General features: G+C 38.8%; 1 protein-coding gene across 1 annotated transcript in view; it reads right to left on the reverse strand.

Moving 5' to 3' along the window:
• LOC128234842 (mucin-5AC-like) overlaps positions 1-22,158 on the reverse strand; it is a 74,090-nt gene that overhangs the window by 42,988 nt on the left and 8,944 nt on the right. Inside the window, 28 exon segments of the mRNA XM_052949386.1 lie at positions 3,722-4,144; positions 4,299-4,443; positions 5,253-5,348; positions 6,282-6,490; positions 7,938-8,372; positions 9,301-9,725; positions 10,025-10,172; positions 10,888-11,040; positions 11,658-11,788; positions 12,029-12,054; positions 12,056-12,184; positions 12,884-12,991; positions 13,319-13,503; positions 13,861-14,108; positions 14,537-14,630; positions 14,801-15,000; positions 15,223-15,466; positions 15,681-15,851; positions 16,382-16,594; positions 16,920-17,174; positions 17,641-17,828; positions 18,313-18,544; positions 19,024-19,174; positions 19,373-19,488; positions 19,766-19,880; positions 20,173-20,416; positions 21,324-21,540; positions 21,729-21,923. Of these exon segments, the coding sequence (XP_052805346.1) occupies positions 3,722-4,144; positions 4,299-4,443; positions 5,253-5,348; positions 6,282-6,490; positions 7,938-8,372; positions 9,301-9,725; positions 10,025-10,172; positions 10,888-11,040; positions 11,658-11,788; positions 12,029-12,054; positions 12,056-12,184; positions 12,884-12,991; positions 13,319-13,503; positions 13,861-14,108; positions 14,537-14,630; positions 14,801-15,000; positions 15,223-15,466; positions 15,681-15,851; positions 16,382-16,594; positions 16,920-17,174; positions 17,641-17,828; positions 18,313-18,544; positions 19,024-19,174; positions 19,373-19,488; positions 19,766-19,880; positions 20,173-20,416; positions 21,324-21,540; positions 21,729-21,923 (5,496 nt within the window).

Below are 22,158 nucleotides of genomic sequence, written 5' to 3' on the forward strand. Positions count from 1 at the left end.
CAACTTCTAAGAAAATCGATTCGACGATTTTAAGGGTATATTTGCCATTTATTTTTAAGAGAAATTCCCGAAACGTTTTTTTTTTTTTAAGTTAATAGAAAGTGATCAAACTGAGAATGAATTTTGCGCATGTAGCATTATTTCGGACATCCCGATTCGGATTGTGTAATAATAATCGATTTTTATTTTACAAATTTTATTTGGCCGATTGAAGTTTACACTGTAAACCGTTTCTTTATTATTCTAATAATGTTTGAAGCATTGTTGACCATAATGGGAGGTTCAAATGAAAATTGGTTTGGTTCAAAGTAAAAAAATAAAATATTTTGTAGTAGTAATATATATTACGTAGAGGCAGTCATTTTATATTCTATTTGAGATTTAAATTCTATTGTTGTAATTTGTATTTCCAGGTATGTTTACCTATATGGTTACAAAAGTCAGGTGCATCCAGTTGTTCCTGTCAATGACTGACAATTCAATCCAGAGGCCATGATACTTTGATTTATGGCTGAACATGCTCCCTGGCACCACAGTAGTGTGTCTTACTTAAGACTCTTGCCAAAGATACAAAAGCTCTCAGCGAATTAAAATTCAAAGGTGTACAGCATCATACAAGATGACTTATACGAAGTGGCTAGCCATTTCAATGATGAACATGTGGAGGAGTTAATGGATCTCGGTTTTGTTTCAACTAAGACAAGTCAACAAACAATGAGAAAATTGTTGCAGCTATTTTTCTGGCATAGAGAAAGAAATAGTGTTGAGACATTTGGCCTCCTTAAAAATCACAAGGGCTGATTCTGAATCAATTTTCATAGAATTTGAAAGCCTGTTTGAGAGACTTGAATTGCCATAGGACATTCTAGTTTGTTTGCTACTGGACTCCTGTAACACCATGAGGGGAAAAAATCTGGCTTGGGGACCCTAATACGTCAAAGTCCACCATGTCCACAACGGCTTCGCTGCCAAAGCATTTAAGTCCCGTTTGAATATTACATGTAATAATATATATATTAATTAAATCAAATGTGCAGAAAATGGAATAAATACTCTTATGATACATAAAAATTGAATAAATAACACTTTTACAATAAACATTTGCAAGCATGATAATTGATATGTTGTTCATTATTATAAATCAAACATCCCACAGTGTAGACTGTTCATACACAGGCATTTGATCATAGCCAGTTGAGTTTTATGGGAAGTGGACAACTGAACCAAAATGTCAGGTACATGTCTAATGCCTGTGACTTCAGGTAAAACAAGTAAATTTAACTTTGTTTAAAGACAACGGTGTTAAACTTCACTGCTAAGATTCCTGATAATTGTTCTGATTGTGGATGTCTCGTGTTGAACATAATTTTATCTACCAAACCGAAAAACGAAAGGTGTACTCCTTGAGGCAAAAAGAGTATTAGAATCCCTGAAATACGGAAAGCTTCGGGAGGCTTCGCCCCCCTTTTCCCCCCACCAGGGCTTTGTCCTGGTCCCATCGGGGGCCTTGAGCGGCCCCCTGAACCCCACGCAGACATTTTCAGGATTGGCAACTTGGCTCTGTTATCATCTCTGGATTTAAGACTGCTGAAAAATGATCAGATCACAGGTCTTCATATCAACATTTGAAAATTGATGTTTTATGGCTAAAAGTGTAACCATAATACTAACGCTTTAAGAAAACGAAATATTTCGGCAGTTCTCCAAACAGTTGAGATCTGTTATATTGTGAGTTACATTTTATGACTGAAATGAAGGCATTGATGCCAAATTCAACTGATGAGACAATTTATTTTTAAATGACAATCTTTGAGAATGCATCTTTAAAGGTCATCTCTATTTCAACACAGATGACGCCTTATCTTTCCATCCATCCATCCATCCATCCATCCATCCATCCATCCATCCATCTATCTATCTATCTATCTATCTATCTATCTATCTATCCACATCCATCCATCCATCCAACCATTTATTTATTTAAATTAATTAATATTTTTTAGAATTTGTGTAGTTTAGTCGTGTTTCGTAGTTTTATGACCCACTGGCCATATAGTTTATGATAACAAATGATCCCCGCGCGACAAGCACTAATTGGAAAGGCCATAACAGTACCCGAGAAAAATACAATGCTGACACTTCTTAAGAGTCTATAAATATATGAGGCGCCGCCTTTTAATATAAAGAAACAATATATTTTAGTTATGCACCCCATTTTTTCGGTCACCAATAAATTGAAACAGGCGTCTGTGGACTTATCTGAAAAATGTATTAGTTACTTAAAGTGATATAGTCTTATATGTGTGTATAAAGTCCTAACATTTAGGAGTGAACTCCTCCCCTCATAACGAATATGCCCCATGGGTATATTTATCATATACGGGGAAACTAAACATTCCCGAACACTAAGTGTGAACAGGAAACATAACATGTCCTGGTTCCATTTTGTACGGGTAATGTTAATTGTATATTTCCGTACAGCCATAATATACGGGATCTGTACACGCCAGTATATTTATCATGTACGGGAAACTAAACATTCCAGAGCCCTAGCCGTGAATTAATCCACACAGCACTGTCGAATTCAATTATTTTGTATCATATAGATGTCATTTTAATTTCTTCAAAGGCTGTTAAAACACATAAAGACGTTCATAAAACGCGACTCCTGTTACTCTGCGAAACTCGGAAAACGAATAAGTCATTGGTATATGTAATAAAAAGTTTGATCATATCATATATGCTGTCAAATAAAACACCGCATTGTTCGAAATGTCAGTCTTATTATTTTTTATCATAAAGATGTCGCTTTAATTTCACCAAAGGCTGTTAACATAGCAATTCAAAGCTATGTTTTAACATGGATGTATGGGAAAAAGTACATTTCCGTATATTCATTGTGTACTGGAATTGTTACTTCCTCGTACACGCTAAGTGTACGGGGAACAGGTCTATTTCCGTACATCCATAATATACGGGAATGGTATAATCTTGTATTCTCAAAGTGTACGGAAGTGTATAAATTCACGTATTTTCTACATGTACGGTGCCGTACATCCATCAATATAGTATGAGTACTTGTCGTTAGTCAATCCACTCAGCATTGTCGAACTTATACAAAGAGTAAAAAAATCGGTCCTTTTAATCTTGTTAGAGCCAACGAGGATATCAACCTATGCGATATCGAGCCAACGAGTTTTGACTGTAATTGTTATCATTAAGACCTCTTTTTAAGTTCATCAAAAGCTTTCAAAACCCATTTAAGCATTAAATTTTCTACAAAGATGATTTTTACAAATACCTTCCTGTTTTTCTACGTAACAGTGTTTTTTTAAGTCAATGGTATCAATGTTGTTCATATCATATATGCTATCCAATTAAACACCAAAAGACCAAACTTGATTAAACAATTCATGTTTTTATTATAACATTGGTGTACGGCTTCGTACACGCTCGAACATCGAATCCCGTATACTTAAGATGTACGAGTTTAATGAATATATGGGTCCTAACACACTCGTATATTCAACATCCCGTACACTTACCGTACACGTTGGATGTACGGGTTTCAGTGCATTCCCGTATATTAAACCATTTTCCGCAGTGGTTGTTCAAAATATATAAATAATCACATACTAGTTATAAAATTATTTGTGGCGGGCCGAATTTTCCGCGCTAGTCGCGGAAGGGGAAACAATTAATATTCTATTTTAGGTCTTACTTGTTCCACAGTCGCACTGAAAGCTGACTTCATAGTCTCCACATTCCATGCCACCCTGTGCAGAATTCAGACATTCAAATCCTTTCTCAAGATTGCAAACAGTATCAAAATTCATAGACATCGTGTACGGAAGTTTATCGACCTTAGTCCTACACTGGATGCCGGTTGGTTTGGCGCAGAAGCCGTACAGATTCCGGAGTTCGGTAATCGGTTCAGTGTCACCTGGTCCGCTCTTCTCCCAGGTGTTAAAAGCTCCGGGCGTGTCGACGCTCATGAACGGTGTCCATCCAGGAACGCAGATGTAGGGCATGGGCTTGGTCATGTTGGTGCTCACTGTTGAGATCCCGGTGACATGTCCATTTGGTGAAGGCATGTGGGGGGTTGAGGTAAAAAAACCGCCATTCGGAACTTAAAAAAAGGATACTTTATTGGAAGTAATGGCATATTGGTATGGCTTTCTTAATTTGGACATGGTGTGGTGTGATTAATGGTTTCAAACTTTTATAATATAATTTAATCGATATATTGAACATATATTGTAAAACAATATGAAAGTGTACAATTAAAAGAACCTAACTGTGTTCGCGGCATCCAAGGATATCAAATCTGAGGGCTGGAGCGCTGGTAAATTCAGTTGGACTTAACCTCACACATACAGCAATCATCTTTCCAGGCAATATATGTCTAACATCGCCGGAGCCTCCTGTGTTACCCTCGAAAACCTGCAAATGGGTACATTGTAGACATATTGAGGTGTGAAAAACGAGAAAAAATAAAGAAAATGTGACCAGTTGCTCAGATCTTTTATATCCAATATATGTTTATATTTCAATAGCTTATGGTATTAAAAAGAAAAGAAAACAGTAATTAAACTAACGATGGTATAACACTATTAAATAACTCGGATATAGATTATATATTTGTCATAAATTCTGTACCTTAATATGATGATATGTTAACATCATATTTATTTTCTCTATTCAGTTGAACCTCTACATTACATTGTTTTTATAATTGACTTCAATTTTTCAATGATATACATTACATTGAAAGCATACACGTGTTGATGTGATTTAGTAGAAATGCTATGAAGTCGTATACTAATAATACCATGGCAACCGGGTTTAATAAAGTAAAGCAGCCAGCCAGGTTGCTTCACTCATTGATAATAAAATAATTGTGAATGTAATTTAGAAGCATTCTTTATTATATTTGGCAACATAATACATGCTCCGATTGTTCAGAACTTTATTGAATTCAACCATCGTTGCCTAACACTTTTTGAAAATAAAAACTTAGGCATTTCAAACAATTATAAATCCTTTTTAAATTCTTTGATTCCGTATGACTAGTAAAGAGATGCAACTTGAAAGGACTGGTATATGTCTACTTCCGATTTATACCCTGCGTAATTTCGCTGTAGCTCAGCTCCTGATTAAAAAACAGTGAACTCGCATTTCGAACAATGCGGACACGGTTAGTCTTTTTGCAATCGGTGTCCGTGAACATACTCATTCACTTATGTACATACCATTGGTATCCCGTCGGTGGCGGTGTAAGTCTGGAAGTTGGAGCAGTTGAAACTACTATAGGATAGTGTATACTTAGAGGTGTACGCCGATCCGTCCTGCAAAAGGGTTAAATAAGCGAGTATCTTGAATAATGCTATGGAAACTAAAGAGAAGCTACTTTAAAGTAGGCGAGGTATTTAAGGTCATCGTCGGCAAATACGGTACATTCTTCCGTTACACTTCAAACATTAGACTGACAAACCCTCCTTTACTGATTATAGTGACTTTTTAAAATTTGTAGTAATCTGGTGGACCGATTTCAAATCTAGTTTCAGATTTCTCTTTCTTGTAGAAAACATTAGTTTGAGTGTCAGCGCATAGTAGCACATTGGTTCCTTGCATGACAAATGAAACTGCCTCATTTGATAACGATATCTTCCTAGCCAAATCTCCCACGGTTCACAACAAAGCAAATCGTAGTAGTGTATCGGGGGTATCCGAAGATTACCTCAGGTATGATATACATTAACAAGCTAAAGTGATTCAATTAAGAACAAGCAACAGTAAGTGTTAACTTGTTCTTGAGTCTTTCAGCTTGATCAATTGAAAATAATAAAACCAAGAACGTTGAACAATATGGACACAATAAGAAATTCACATTTATACTACAGCCTAGGGCAAAAAATACGTTTCTTTTTTATATCAAAAAGTGCGTTGATTTATCTTTAGTCGGAATACATAATGATGTCTCTTAATCATCCTGTCGATTTATATTTTGATAATCGTAGCATCATTATATGTTTTTATGAATACAATGTCTTTAACTAAAGTAGAGCTTATATCTATATTTTACCTTTAATATGTGGGTGTGATTCTTATTGAATCTCCTAAATAAGGTCATGATCAAGATTACGAAGTGTAGCATACTATATTCGTGTATTCCTTTCAGACTGTTGTTTTTAATTCTTATGTAATGATTACTTTAAACAAAGAAATCTCGGAAAACACTTTACCATTTTTTGAACACCCCTCGTAAACATGACATTTACCTTAACAGCCTGTGTAATGACGCCGGCAACGGTGACGGGCTCCTGAAAGTTGACCTGCACCCAGGGTGTTCTGTCGCCGGAAGCCGCACGCCATCCGCTCACGCTGTCAAGGCGCGCCATGGCGGCAGTTGAGCCGCTACCAGAAGTCGATGCCGTAAACTGTGTGTCACCCACTGACCGAACATCACTGATGAGCTGCTTGTCACACACTGAGACATGGAAACGCCGTAAGTATTATAAGGTGGTTTTAAAACCATGAACCATAAGTCCGTGTCGAAGGCTTTTAGTTAAACTTTTTTTCTACAGCCCATAAATAAAATTGAATGTTATCAAATGTATAGCTATATAAGATATATATCTGTTTCCTTGTATACTGTAAGATCGTTTAAATATGGTAAAAACACCCGCAAGTATTAATCTGGGTGGTAGAAGTTGCAAAAATCTTATTTAGTGTATAATAATTTAATAATAGTTATATATTCATCGTTGGTGGCTGTTAGATTGCTAGTAATACAGTTTAACAATCCAGGAATCCGACGGTCGGTCTCGGAATAAAATAGTCTTATTGCGTACTTCAAACCTTTATTTTAACGCACGTTTTAAGGTCATTTATTTTTGTCCAGTATTTTATTGACAAAAAAATATTGATGTTTGTATTGATTCACATACAACTTTACTTTCATAGAAATGTTGCTTAAACATAACAGTATATAATTTATGCAATGAGGGATGCCAAATGCAAAGCATTGCTCAACCAGATTGATCCCAATTTCAGTAAAGGCTTGCACGAAAGCACGATTTTACTACTTGGTTGCCCGCTTGCAGTAGATGCATTCCGATTTAACCGGGATAAAATACTGATCACTTTGCTTACGTGAGCGATCGTTAGCCTTAACTAAAAAGCGGAGCAGATCCATAACTCTGTTAGTATAATATCACATCTAAAATTACTATAACAGTTACTTTCTTAATATATATTTCTTATTCCGATAGAACACGGTGTAAAACAAAAAGCATCAACTGGTTGCTAGAGGTTGTATCTAATCACAAATAACAATTGTATTTATTCTTCCTTGTGCGTTCGATCCCTGCGCACGCATGTTTAATGGACAAGTTTTTTTACGTTTTTTTAATTATTTACAGTGGCATAAAACTGTCATTCGTGCCATATTTTATCTCGCTAAAGTGAATAACCTATCTCGTTTAACGACTTGGTAACTCTTTTAAACGACTAGCGCATCTCCGAAACGACTTACGTATCTCGGTAAAGGACAAATTAGCCAGTTAAAATCGCGTAATATTATCACCCGAGTTCGTGAAATTGTAAATATGGCCGAGGCAAGAGATGATCTTAATACAAAATTATTTCCAAGAAGTATTGCATATAATGATGTTTTAACAAATCTGACTACAACGCATGAACGTTGTTATAGTTTGCGATATCGGCGACTCTGATTGGCCAATTATGTCGTAACACGAGAAACGTAAATCGGTTAAACAAAATATGTTAATCGTTTAAACGATGTACGTTAGTTGTCAAACTGTATCTGGTTTTCAGCCAAACCAATCAAATGTCCGAAGTTTTTTCAGTGTTCAATTTGACATGTATTAATATGTTTAATATTCAACTATAAGATATATATTGAGGACACCTACCGCTATTTTCACATTGGCAGTAAACTCTGAATTCATAGTCGTCACATCGCCCGTCGGGTTGGTTTGAACCATAACAGGCGAAACCAGCCTTAGTGCTACACACGGTCTGAAGGTCTCCGGTGACATCGAAACTCAGTTTGTCTGACACTCGTCGGCATTGAGTGTAGGCGATCTGGTCTTCCCGACAGAATCCAAAGCTCTTGACAAGAGCGGGTAGGTATTCTATGTCATTCCCGTCCACAGGTTTCACGCTGTTCATCCAGTTCGTCCATCTGGGTTCTTTACACTCGGTTAAAGTGGGGGGAAGGTTAGGAGGCGTGACAAAGGTTTGGTTTGGATGAGGTGTGGTGGTGGATGTGCCCAAGTCCAATCGCCGAGGGGTTGGGGAGCCCGTGGGAAGCGTGTTTGGAGCAATAGTGGTGGTGATTGGCAGACCTGAAAATACAGCCCAATGTAAAGTATGATGTGTGTTTCTTACAGTTTAAGATGTGTTACGAGTTCTATTGAGTACTTTGTATGGTTTATTTGCTTCATTTGCTTCCATAGTCTTGTTTGTGAAGTTACTGGTCGGACTGAGCGACATCTGCAATTCTCTCATTTCTGTCTATTTTATCACTGTAATACAGTCATTATAATACAGTATGTGAAATAACCCATAATCCAGGATAATGCTGCTTTAGATATTCAACAATGTATGTGTCCAGAACCACTATTAAGCTGTAAAACCTCCGACTGAGACTACTTAAAGCAAATTATCAAAGAAGACATTCATTAAGTATCCATTAAGCAATAGCAGGTGCGTAAAGTAAACAAATTGAACATTAGAAGGTCTGCCCGAGGACAGGTCGTGATAAGAAAAACAAATGGTTGCTTGAATATGTATTTAAAATGTAGTAAAATGCAAATTGAATATAGTAAAGAGGAAAACAAATGTCAAAAGTCAGCTAGCATCATTTTTTTATTTTAAGTTACAATAACGTTAGTACTAATGAAACTAAAGTATCGATCATTTACATGAAGCTTCTAATCAAATACTTATTTTAATATAATTGTTAATGAATCTTTTTAGGTTATTGAAGAAATATTAAAAGAAAAAGCAATTTTGTTTTTTTGCACTCTACATAAAATTCCTGATTGAAAACATTGATTTAAACAATACTAAAATGACCGATAAATTTGATTGAAAAAAATAAATAGTAAATGGTATAAATACAAACATAATTACTGCCTTAATTGTTTTCATTTACCATACATTTTTATCAAAATGAAACATAGACTACGTTCATTGTGAAACCCTAGTTCCATCAATATTCATTTAAAACAACAAGCCACAATTTCGAAGCAGTCCATCACAATTACTTACTGCAGTCACAAGTGACCCTGACTTCGTAATTATGGCACTGTTCTCCCGGATTCTGGTCGCTATGGTAACACTTCAGCCCGTGCCTCAGGTCACAAAACACGCGTTGCCCAGCAGCGGCAGATGCCGTCGTTGTTCCAACAACACGGCATTCGATAGCTCTCATCTGACCGGCGTCACAGAATGTGTATTGACTTCGTAAGTTCCGGATGGAATCAACGTCACCCTGGTTGTAGGGGGTCGGGACGGATACGCTCATCCAGGCTGTTGGACCATTCTGGACACACTGGGCCGTCATGGTGGGGACGGTCGGGGAGGCAGTGAAGATTGGTGGGGAGACGGTTGCCGCGGAGGTGACGGTGCTACTTACCGGTGGCGGGGTGCCTGTGCAGACGCCGGTACGCTTCACCTGGTGCTGGTCACAGTAGCTTGTAACGGAAACCAAGATTATTTATGAATGATATTAAATGCGCATTGTTATTGCAGTAGGATAATTTACTTGTAGCATTTCTATGACAAGTCACCTATGTGCTCAGTTACGGCTCAAAATGGTCAAAATGCATGTCGTTCTTGACAAAATCAAGTGAAAAGGAATTCTGACGGTTAAATATCAACGACGTTTGTGTGTTGCGACTAACGAATTTCAGCCTTAAATAACAAGTGACGGGATTCTATATAATTTTAAAATAAACAAAATCCCTACAATCCAACAACCAATTCCTCTCACCAGACTTCGCAGTCCATTCTACAGATGGTCGGATCCAGGATTCTCTCCCCTTCCTTATACTCCTTCCCGTTTAATGTAAGGCAGGTTGTATTACAGAACGCCTCAGGAATACACTTGAATGGTTCCTTGTTGCTCTCATACACTTGACCTAAAAAGCGGGTACCATCAGTTAGTTGTAGTAAAATAAACAAGATGGCGATATTATTTAATATTAATACCTAAGGCAGGTTGTATAGCTGTTACACAACGCCTCATGGGTACACTTCAATGGAATTTAAAGACTTAAATGGAATTTAAAGGCGGGCAACGTTAAATAATAGGGAAATATTTCCACGAATTTGCTAAAAGCACATATTTAAGGCAAATTGAGTAAACAAAACACTTTAGTTTCGTATACTTTTGAATGGCTCGTTATTGCTCTCGCACATTTGACCTAAAACATTTATGGTGTATAGCTCACCATTCATTGGGTACCATTACGTTTAGAATTGGCAAATCACATAACTGTTGCATTCATTTAAATAAACTTATACATACAAGATAAAGTAGAAACACTTTGTGCATCTGGGAGTTCAGGTCTACTATTTGTATAAATATGGATAGAGATGTCGGTAACACAATGTAGCATAATTGTCACAAAAAGATGGATGATAAAGAACGGAAAACTTCTTATAAACGTCATATTGAGCTACTCAGTCATACGAGGATACCCATGGATCAATGACTCTAACATCCCCGTGTTCATCCACATGTTGTTCTGTCACATTCCTCGACACGTATCCTAACTACAATTTTGATTAGGAGTTTTTAACACGACGTGTTAACTGGACATGACTACACAATAAAACATGTTAACAGTCTACCTGGTTGGCAGGGCTCAATGTCGCATCCCTCCACACACGTCTCCTGGCCACAGTCCTGTATGAGCGTGTCGTACACCAGGCGGTTGTCGCACGTCTTCACTGGACAAATCGAGATGCAGGGGTTATACGTCTTGCAGTTCTCACACATGATCGCTGCAAATATTCAAGTGCCTGGAATAAGCATCCACGACACCCCAGCAGTTTCATAGCATATGAAATATACTTGGCACTTTGACTGTAAAAAATCTGGTACTCATGAAAAATAATGAGGTGAAATCAAGCCGCTTGATTGGTCGCATGCGACACACCTCATAGGGTACGAACATGGCTCGGAAGTTACGAATGCCATCTCGATTCTAAATGGTCCAATGAGATTGCGGGTTCAAAACGTTTTAAGCAGGATATCGAATATTTTGTCAAAATTGCTGATAGCCCTTCGAGAGGAGGTATTTTCTTTTTTGTTACCGGCTATTTTATTGGTCGGAAAACGCTTATGAATATTCAAGCTTTACGAAGAAAGCCCATGTTATCATACATACGAATAATTATCGAGGTTGATTATAGAGAAATAGCACACATACGCATAGCCACAAAGACAAGAATGTATTAATAATGCTATAAAACTGGTATTTATCGCTGAGCATAAACGGGTAAAAATGTCAGATCACGTTATATATATTATAAGAGTAATAAGGAGTTGTCTTGATGTCACCCTCATAATTGCATTACAGCAACTTGTTTATAACACTTATGTCATGTTAATGACTTACGGCAGAACTCCTCTGCCCTCTACTTGATGGTGACGCCGCTCATAGAACACTGGTGGGCGTACGCTGCTACAGCCGTGCATAAACAATCACAGTCTCCGCCCGTGTCACACGCACATGCGTCAAACACGCATCTACAGAAGAGATATAGAGAGAAAGTTATTCAATTTGTAATTGTTTGTTGATTGTCATATTAGGAAAACGGTAAAGTGTGGTATGATTAGTTTGTACACATATTGCTTGCATGTTTGCTTGGCTGGTTGGCAAATTGCTAGTTTGATGTCAAGCTGAGCAAGAATTTGAAATCGACATATTGGTTATTTATTATGAGTAGTCGATTGTAGGCAGATGTATTGATTAATTTATTTTCGTACCTGTCAATGAACTCCTGGTAAGCAACAAACATGATGGCATGCCTCGAACAATTTACTGGACAGGACGCTACACTGCTTCTGAGCCCAGGGGCCGCGTTCCGTGTTCGCCGCGCAAGTATCTTCGATTTCCTTTGAGTCGGCACAGTACCCGTGCAACTATAAATATATGCGAAGATTAACACTATCATACTTTATATACTCTGTCGAATATATCTGAACTAAAAATGCATAAACAATTACAAAATATGATTGGAGCCAACTGCCAAATCTTATGACATGAAAGATGTGTATTGAAGGTTGTAATCAAATTCTTGTTTGCAGAATTACTTTTGAATGTTTGGCTCTTACATGAACTGGGTAATAATTTCCATGATGGTACAAATATCCTAACCAATGAAAGTTGTTGGATGTCCATTTAATTACAACTGATGGAAGAGAAAAACTATGTTATTATTACCAACCGGTTATCATAATTGGTGTTTCATAACTCTTATTCACCAATTAACAACTGGTGATTTGAGGTTCAAATTACATGCCTTTGCAATAGTCATGCATTTGGAGTTATGATTTATATGTCAGGGAATATGAAACCTTGTACCGTGCAAGGGTGAGATGAACATTTTTTTTTTTGTATTTCATATTGTAAAATATCAAACATGGCGACTCCTTTTTGTAGAACCATTTAAACAATAAACTGATACAATTTTGACAAGAAACGGACCTGCAGTAATTATTATATAAGGTAAGATATGCACGACTAAATATAGGAAAACATATCTAATACCTTATAATGATTTGAAGATATACAATTCAGTCTCATCAGCAACTTAAAACGCAATGGAGCATGTGACATACCTTCCAGCTGTCAGCAAACGAGGTTGCCTTGGAAGCGGAAGGGCCGCCCTGGGGCGTGGAGAAGTCATCCTTCTGGTTCCCGTTAAAATTACCGCATAACCCAACAACCTGAAAACACATTTTTGAATTGATAATATTGATATATAAAACAATGTGTTGGTCAGTCGTATTTGTGTTTGATTGAAACGGCCAAATTTCCTTGGCTTGTGCGAAAAATGATTAATTTAAAGCAGTAAGTAATTTTTGGGTGTTTGTGTGAGGTGGGGGGGGGGGGGGGGGCGGGGGATAAAGTCAGATGAATGCTATGGAAAGCAAATATTATTTAAATGAGAAAAAATAATAAGCGGACTCAGGTGGAGAACCATCCAGCAGCGAGCAAAACTAAATATTGTACATTTTTTTAAAAGATAACGTGAATGTCGAAGTATGTTTCACCTGTCCTTTATGTTGTGTGCTCAGTTTGAGGTAGAGCCTGGTGCCTTTGTCCCACTCCAGTGTTATACCCTGGGGCGTGGTTATGATGATGAAGTTCCCAACCTCCCTCACGGTGAAAGGGGAGTCGGCGTCGGCAATTACTTGTTTTCCCTTCACTAACTGGATCCGGAAGAAGTTTGCAGTTCCTGGTAAAGTCAATTATGGGATATAAAGAATTCATTCATATCGTTTATACAAAACGCAAATGACATTAAACTCCGTGGTTGTTTCGGAGACCCCGGCCTTGTTTGACGAAATAAATCTTAAATAACTAACGAAGCAATGATGTACATCGAGCTAAATGGGTCGTTTTTATTACTACCTAATCGTATATTAAGATTTTAGGCGTTTAACATATTATAAGGATTGTTCGTAGACCGGCACCTTAACTTAGGTAAAGCATAGAGAAACGAGAATGTTCAGTAAGAATATACCAACTGTTTGCAGAATAGGGTCGTATATAAATTCTGTCGACAAATATTTAATATTGTTATGAGACGTACCCTGCTCTCCAATGCTAAACGAGATAGACTTGGTGCACGTGACTCCCGTGGTTCCACAAGGAATGTTCTCTGTGGTGATCTCGAACTTAACGGGAGAAGTCTCTGATGATTTCGCGAACATATAGTCACAGCTACCCTGAAACTCGTACGAGCGTCCGTCGAACGTGGTGTAATGGGAGTCGCCATAAGCGCTGCACACGGCCGGGCAATCCTTCTGTTCACAAACCCACATCCGGCTACGACACGTGCTTTAGGTGAAATGCGGGCAAGGACAATGATAGATTGTCTATATAACAACTGATGCCGGGATTCGTCGTAAAACTATTTCAAACGTGTATTCTATACTGTCTGAATCTCGAGTTTATGTTTAATATTATGACTGGGGTCGTTTTCATAAAGCTTCTAGGTGACTTAGTGATTTTTGCTTTAATTTGGTTAAAACGAATATTTTAACTCTCTAATTATTATCAAACGTAATCAGATGTCTTTATAAATCAGACATGTAAGCACGATGCGAGACCACAACACTGCGGTGTATACATAGCGCGGGTTCTTAGAAATTTTATCATGGTATTGAATTTGTAACGAGAAAAGTAGGCTTTCCAGGATATCATGGTAATATGGTAACTTAAAACGGTAAATCAAAATCGCATTAGAAACAAGTATGCAAACCAACCATTCGTTGCAATCCATGGTGAACTTTTCTCCCTCTTTGTAAGCCTTGCTACCGTGGTAGCACGGACAGTCGGCCTTCAGTACACAGTCGTTACCTGAAACGTTTACACAGTGAAAGTACATGTGTGAATAGCTGCAATGAAGTTCCGGTTTAATGCGAAATACCCAGCAGTCCTAAAGTCGAGTTTTATGCATATTCTATATAACTATGTACGAAAAACGAGGTCAACATGTTAGCTTTCGCTTAAGCTATGTGGGCGCATACCTTCTTTCACATATCCGGGCTTACAGATGCACCCTTCAACGCACATGGTCGTGTTGCACGATATGGAATCATGCATGTTCTCACACGTCATCGGGCACGAGGAAATACAGCTGGAGTACTCTTGTTTGGGCTTACAGATGTTTGTCGTTGGTATTGGAATCGTCTTAGCTGCGCATGCCCAACGAGCGTCCACGCATGTGCTGAAGTTGATGTAAAGATGTAAAAGCTTAATCGTGTCTACAGCTGAGCCCTCCCCATCACATATTAAGATACGGTTACAAAAACGTATACAATCATGAACATGTAGATAAATCCTCTTAGATTTCATACTTTTTATTCTCTTTCACTGGTTGTTAATTTAGTTCACGACTTTTTTGCGAAGTTTCACAAACGTTGCTTGAACAAAAACAAATGACATTTACCAGATCTGATCGCCACGTCCCACGGTGATGCCGGGTAGGAATTCATTGCCCGCAAACAAACAGGGACATTTGGAGATTGATAAACAGTTGCCATAGTCGTCAAGAGTCTGGTCGGCGGGACAGGCGCACCCTTCGGCGCACACAGATGATTGAACACAGCTCTGGTCGTTGGCGATGTTGGAACACGTGCGCGTGCACTCGTTCGGGCAGACCTGATACTCTTGGCCGCCATCGCAAGGCAGTACTGTATTGGAAATTAAAGACCAGACAATGTCATATCATGTTGAAATAGTTTTATCGTTTCTCCTTTCACTATGTTAAATCAAAACCAGCGTTTGTGAATCAGAGTTTATTTTAAATCAAAATGTATAACCTATCGGTTTCTGTTCATTTTATGAAAATTTTAAAATATGGCCACACACATTCCGTTAATGGACTGCGTAGTATTTTATACATACGGCACTCTGGTATGGATGTTCTCCAGTGGATCTCGACACCGGCGGCCGAGCACTGTGCAGCGTACTCTCCAAGGATCGGACACAGGCAGTTCTTCACGTTCTCTGTACACGAGCACACGTCAAACATGCAGTCGTGGTAAAACGAATCCACGTCTACAGTATTGGCACATGCTGAAAATGACCCCAAACCACAGAAATGTTAATGTGTTGTGACGTCAAAACCTGCAGTCGTGAGTTAGCGCACGTTGAATGTGAATACAAATATGACAACAAATATACCACAATAAAAGTCATGGACAACTATCAGTATTATAATTGTATGTTGTACAGAATGGTATTGTTTCCAAGCTCTCTATTTCTCTTGTAACCATCATGTGTTCGAGATGGCTTCCTGCGAAGACACTTTAACTTGCGCTAAAGGTTTTTTTCGTGCACATTTGGCGTGAATTTTACATTGAAAGACTTCACCCCTGATGCAGGCAAAAACACGTATAAAACGTATATAAGGACAATCCTATCAAACCCGAAGAAAAGGAGACACACCACGACATACCTTGGAAGTCTTTAATCCTTAGGCAAGCGCAATATTTCAAGTAGACTGGTTGTTCTGATTAACGTTCGTGTCATACGTATAAAATGTATATAAAGAGGACCTCACCAAACTCGATGAAAAAAGATGAATACAATTGAATCCAAAACACCTTGAAAGACATCACTTCGGAGGTATGCACAATACTGGGCTGACTGGTTCTTCCGGTTCACATTTGTTTCGCACGGGTTGACGACCGGTCCGGCATCCTTGCACGTCGGAACCGTCTTCCAGCGGTTTCCGAAGGCGCTAGGCATAGTCTCGATGTCGCCTTCCTTGGTTTTGAAGTCGTTCTTCTGGTTGGAGTCGTACGTTCCGCACAAACCTGCCGTTATAGATGTTTATACAAAATAATATATTTATAATTACTACGATAATAAGTTGGCGGACTCGGTGGAAAACATTCCCCCTTTCCCAAATAAGGGTCGCTTATATAAACATTTAGTATAAAAAAACTGCAGTCAAGGATCAGCCAAATTGAGTTGTTTGTATTATTTAAATTTGACTACGTTTACTACTTGATAAATAAACAAGTCCATCCTAAATCAATACGAAACAGCAGCCAATATGACGCTGAAATTGTAAAAGATATGACAACGTGCTTTACATACCTAGTAATTAAAGCTACCCAAACAAAATCGTATTCTTACCCTGTGTTTTGTTGATGAAGGAGGGTGGGGCGGTGATGTAAGCGCGGGTCCGTCCGTCCCACAGTATGGTGATTCCATTGGACAGCTCGGCCTTCATGAAGAGCGAGGAGACCATAAAGATCTTGATGCCGTCATTTTCGTGCGGAGTCTTGGTAATTTCCTCGCCGTCCACGAACAGCTGGTGGTTGTGGTCCATCTTGATATGGTGCCCACTGATGTCGATACTGAGACTCTTGGTGCAGGAGTACTCGCCCCCTGCAAGTTTATCGGGTAAATTCAATATGTCTGTTGGAAGAGTTGAACACACGAACGTTTAACAATTTAGCGACCTTTCATCACAGAATTCAAATTGGAAACCTTTTTGTTCAATTTGTTCGAATTGAGTTATTTTGCTTACTGTTATGAACAAACATCAAGAAACATGCAGATAATCATTTAAACAGATCTTTTTAATCAATGTCTTAAGTAATTCAATTTTCAATTTCGTTACTTACGCTTTTCTGCAAAATAAAGAATTCGCTGACATATGTGTTTAGATAACTGATAACAATAAAACGCTTATTTAACTTTTGATGACGATTTATCATCGTTGAAAGAAATCCTAAATACACAAGTAGGCTTAACATTACCTACCTTTATTTCTACAAAATGTATTGAAGTCGACAATTCAGAGAATAATGTATAAGAGAATAAGAGAATAAGACATGAATGCATCCCTAACCGTGTCCACACTTGATGTTGTCTACGATGATGTCGAAAGTCCCCGGGTCGTGAACCATGTAATAGGAGCACACTCCCATAAAGTCGTACCGCTTCCCGTCAAACGTCATGTAGTGAGGGTCGCCGATAGCGGAACACGTCTTATCGCAACGTTTGTTCGTACACTGCCACGCGCCTTCCATGCACGTGCTGACAGAGATATTTGACATTATTTATGAAAAAGTTTTGCCAGAAAAAAAAATAAGGAAAACATGAGCACTCCGATACGAGCAATATGATTTGGAATAAAGAAACGTTTGTCTGGCGTATGTAACGTCTTAAGGTAAGCAGTGACGACAAACAAATAACATATTATATTAATAAAAGAGGCCAGTTAACATAATTAGGGGAGATAATACATATAATTTACTTAAATTAGGCCATCAAACTTTGATCAAACTACTGTATTTAAGGTGTATTTAATGCCTAGAAAAGGTACACTGTGTGCCGGCTGCTCATCCGATTATAATCAGAAAAGGTACACTGTGTGCCGGCTGCTCAGCCGTTTCTAATCAAACATGTAGGTTCATACTCCAATCAATAGCTAGTGGCACAAAACCAAAGGGTATAATCATTTTTAATTTTGGTAAATTGGGCAAACAGCCTTGTGTTAAATAGTCAAAAGAAAATTCACCATTTGTTACACTCCTTGGGCACCTTTTCGCCGTTCCGGTATTCCACTCCGTTCAGCATGCACGGACACTCGGACTTCTGAACGCACTGATCATTGAGAAGCACCATGCCGTCCGGACAGAAACAGCCGTCGATGCACGAGTGATCTTCGCACGCCGAGCTCGGGGACTGGCACGTCTTCAGGCACATGCTACCGCATTCCTTGTGGATCTGATTACCCGGGCACTGGGCGGCTGGAGGGTAAGTGTTTTTAACGGAATCAAAGCACCAAATGTGATAAAAGATTGGAATGTCTCGCGAGAATTTCCAGGGCCTGTACCCCTGTACGAAGGGATCGAGAACGGTGTTTTAAATGAAATTGCTTTTCAATTTATTGCCATAGATCACCGATGTGTGTTACTATTTTGATACTTGCCAAACATTTCTTATCAATTATACCAAATTGAACAATCAAAGCACTGAATGTGCTCTAAGATAGGGGCATTGGATGTACGCATATGGGGGAGATTTTTTTCTGTCAAGCGAACCACTGATTGATTATTTCGACAATATGTGTTGTACGAATACCAGTGGCATCATTGTTTCATCTGAACGGACTTTGTAAATATAAAATCAATTGAAAGTAGTGCTAAAAGACTGGGAAAATGTAAATTATTGCTGCTAAACTATTTAGATATTGTGACTGGCAGTGGCTTGCGATAGGGATACTTACGACATCTGTTATCCGAGCGCCAGTCCAGCCTTATGTTGTGCTCCAGACATGCGCGGGAGTATGCTTCGAGTGAGCTGCATAGGCAGTCTTGACCGGAAGAGGCACAGCAGTCCTCCTTACAGGCGGAGATGTACGCCGCTGGTGGAACGGCCTTTAGAGAAAAAAGAACAACCATGGTAATTGCTTCTGTATTCCATTTATTAAATGTTAACATTCGGTTAAATATACCTTACATGTTCACGTACGTCAGAATTAAGAAAATAAAGAAACAACTACACACAAGTGTAATTGTTTCTTATAAGCGACATACAAGTTCCCAATCGCAGCACTAATAAGTACAGTTTCTTACATGGTGACATATCTCAAATTCGGTTTCCATTAGCGCCTCGCATGTGGAAGTGGCAGTGTCGACAGCTTGGGGAGTTGCGGCGTTGCATCCGGTCTGGGGCAGGTCAGCGCATGTTTCTAAATAAGGAAATTATTTTTGTATATAAGTACTAGTAAATGCTTTGGTTTTTACTGGTCAAATTATGTTTAAGTGTGTTTACCTTTCCTATTAAACAGTTTTTGGTATATATCCGTATGTTCAATTAATAAATATAATTCAATTTGACAAGAATTAGGTGATCAATTGATATGATGCCTAGGCTGCACTATACGACTTATTTCGATTTTGATCTTTATTATATCTAAATTTTCTACTGGATCAAGCTTATCTGTGATACATCTAAGACGCACTTACCCCCGGCAAATGAGCGTTTCCACGTGGTGACAAAGGCCGGTGCCTCGGTAACAACATTTCCTGAGTCCGTGGTGAAATCGTTGGTCTGGTCTCCGTCATATGTGCCGCATAGACCCTGGAACCAGCACGCACATTGAAAGTTCATTCATCGTTATTTTTTTAATTGAATGTAAATTTCCATTAATTGTTATTATACCCAAATGAGGTGTGCCGCTATGGAGTATCGAATGAAAAAATCAATATCAGACTGAAACTCAGCGTTGTCGAGTCGAGCATAAAGGAAATAAAGGATTTTTGACGATTTTTTTGTCTAATAATCCTATTGATATTTTTTAAGAAAAGGCAAAAATCAGGCCGGCGGATCCGCGTTATGGTAACATAGAGATGAAAACTCTATTCCGTCCTACCTTTGTCTTTCCAAGCAGGAAATCCGTAATGGTTACAAACACCATCTCATACGTGTCCCAACGAATCTGAAAGCCGATGCTACTCCTCACCACGATGTATGAGCTGATCTTCTCGAAGATGACCCCACCCTTGCTGGAGGGGACGGGTACCACCGCGCCGTTGTACGTGACGACGGGGCCGCTAGCGTCACGCTTCAGAGAGATCCGGTCGTTACCCATGTAAATGTCTAGCTCACGTTTACACCTGAAACAAATATAGAAAATCTAGGAGTCAATTTCATTTTAATCAATTATCAAAGGTAGAACAATAGGAAATGAACGATGTATTACGTTGAAGGTACGTTATAACTAAATGCTTAGTACCGGAATGTGGTCCAGGATCACCTCTCTATATCTAAGATTAAGAATGCTTCTTCCGATTGATATTTTTTATGACTGAGTGACATGATTGATAGCTGTTATACTTTAATTCAGTCCAATATCTGCACTCAGAGAGGAAAGTTCATAAATATCTTATATATAAGAGATTTAAAATTGTTTGCTGAAACATAATTATGAAACATAATGATACCTGCTGTCTTCCGGCCTTATGTAACATTCAATGGATTCCTTGAAAAATAAACGGTGCGAAGCATCAAACTGAGTGAACTTTCTAAGGAGAAATGTGACATACCTATTTTGTATCAAGCAATTGGGTTTGAACTGAATATTACGGATATATATGTATAGATGTCACATACGAGAAACGCTAGAAATAGCGTTTTTGTCCAATTTGAAGTGTTGCCTGTTTCATGGAAATATAAAGGCAAATTGATTAGTAGAGTGTAACCTTAAGCTCGATTGAGGCAAAAGCTGATAGCTTAAATACAATCGCGCTACTAGGAAGTAACCAACATCAGTTTATTCCAGATTCTACAAGGAGGGTTTCTGAGTTGACGACACCGTTGAAAATGTATTCCTCATTTTTTAATGCAATGGCTATTTAGTGACGAATTTAAGAGGTCACGAGAAAGTACCCATTATGGGGATCGAAACAAAACATGTTTGATGGAAGACGGACACATTTACCTCAAACCCATTCGCACCCTGGTGGGTCTTGAATTCACAACTGCTAGGGTAGAAGATGGACACCTATACCACAATTAACGTACCTGTGTCCCGGCTGGCAGTTCTTATCATTGGCCACGTGTATTTGGAAGCTGTTGGCGACCGCATCCTTGACAAGCACGTAATTGCACGCTCCCTTGTAGTGGTAGATTTTGTTGTCGAACGTACGGTAGTGGTCCTGGCCCCAGACCACGCACCGCGCACTTCCGGTGTGTGGGTGGGTAGGGCTCGGTACGTGGGTCTCGTTAATGGGTGTCGACTCTGTAAACAAGAGGTTTTTATTTCAATACAAATGCATGGTGTTCACTAGTCAGGTAATTGCGGCGTTAATGATTTGATAAAAAGGGTTGCTAAAGGTCAATTTAGTTAAAACACTGTCATTATCAAACCTATTAACCTGGGTTAAGATACACATTAGGAGTGTTCACAATTATCTATAAATGCCCTACCATCCACACAACCCGGGATCTCAGCCAGATCGGGCGACCAGATACCGTCCGGGGAGCACGTGTAACTCGGGGCAATGGCCCATAGGGGTTTGTATCCCTGGTTACATGCAACTGTGCACCGAGCACCGGAAGTGTCCTGCTGGCACGTGACCTGGCCGTTTTGAGGAGTCGGTGGGGATGCGCAGTTACTTGCCGCTGTTTGGAAAGAAAACAATACATGAAAGCAAATATTTTATATAGCGAATGGATCGGGATGAGGAGATATTGGATGACGTATAACGACTGTTTGTGTTGGTCGACAAGATGTAGAACTGAGATGAGTTCCAAGTGGTTTATTATGATGAGTCCATGGTTTGTTGGACAGTTGTATCACCCGTGCGGATGCGTGACAAAGTTATTTTATACGTTTCTCTTTCATAGTTATAATAGT

The sequence above is a fragment of the Mya arenaria genome, chromosome 1 (genome assembly GCF_026914265.1).
Source record: "Mya arenaria isolate MELC-2E11 chromosome 1, ASM2691426v1".
Taxonomy (NCBI): Eukaryota; Metazoa; Mollusca; class Bivalvia; order Myida; family Myidae; genus Mya; species Mya arenaria.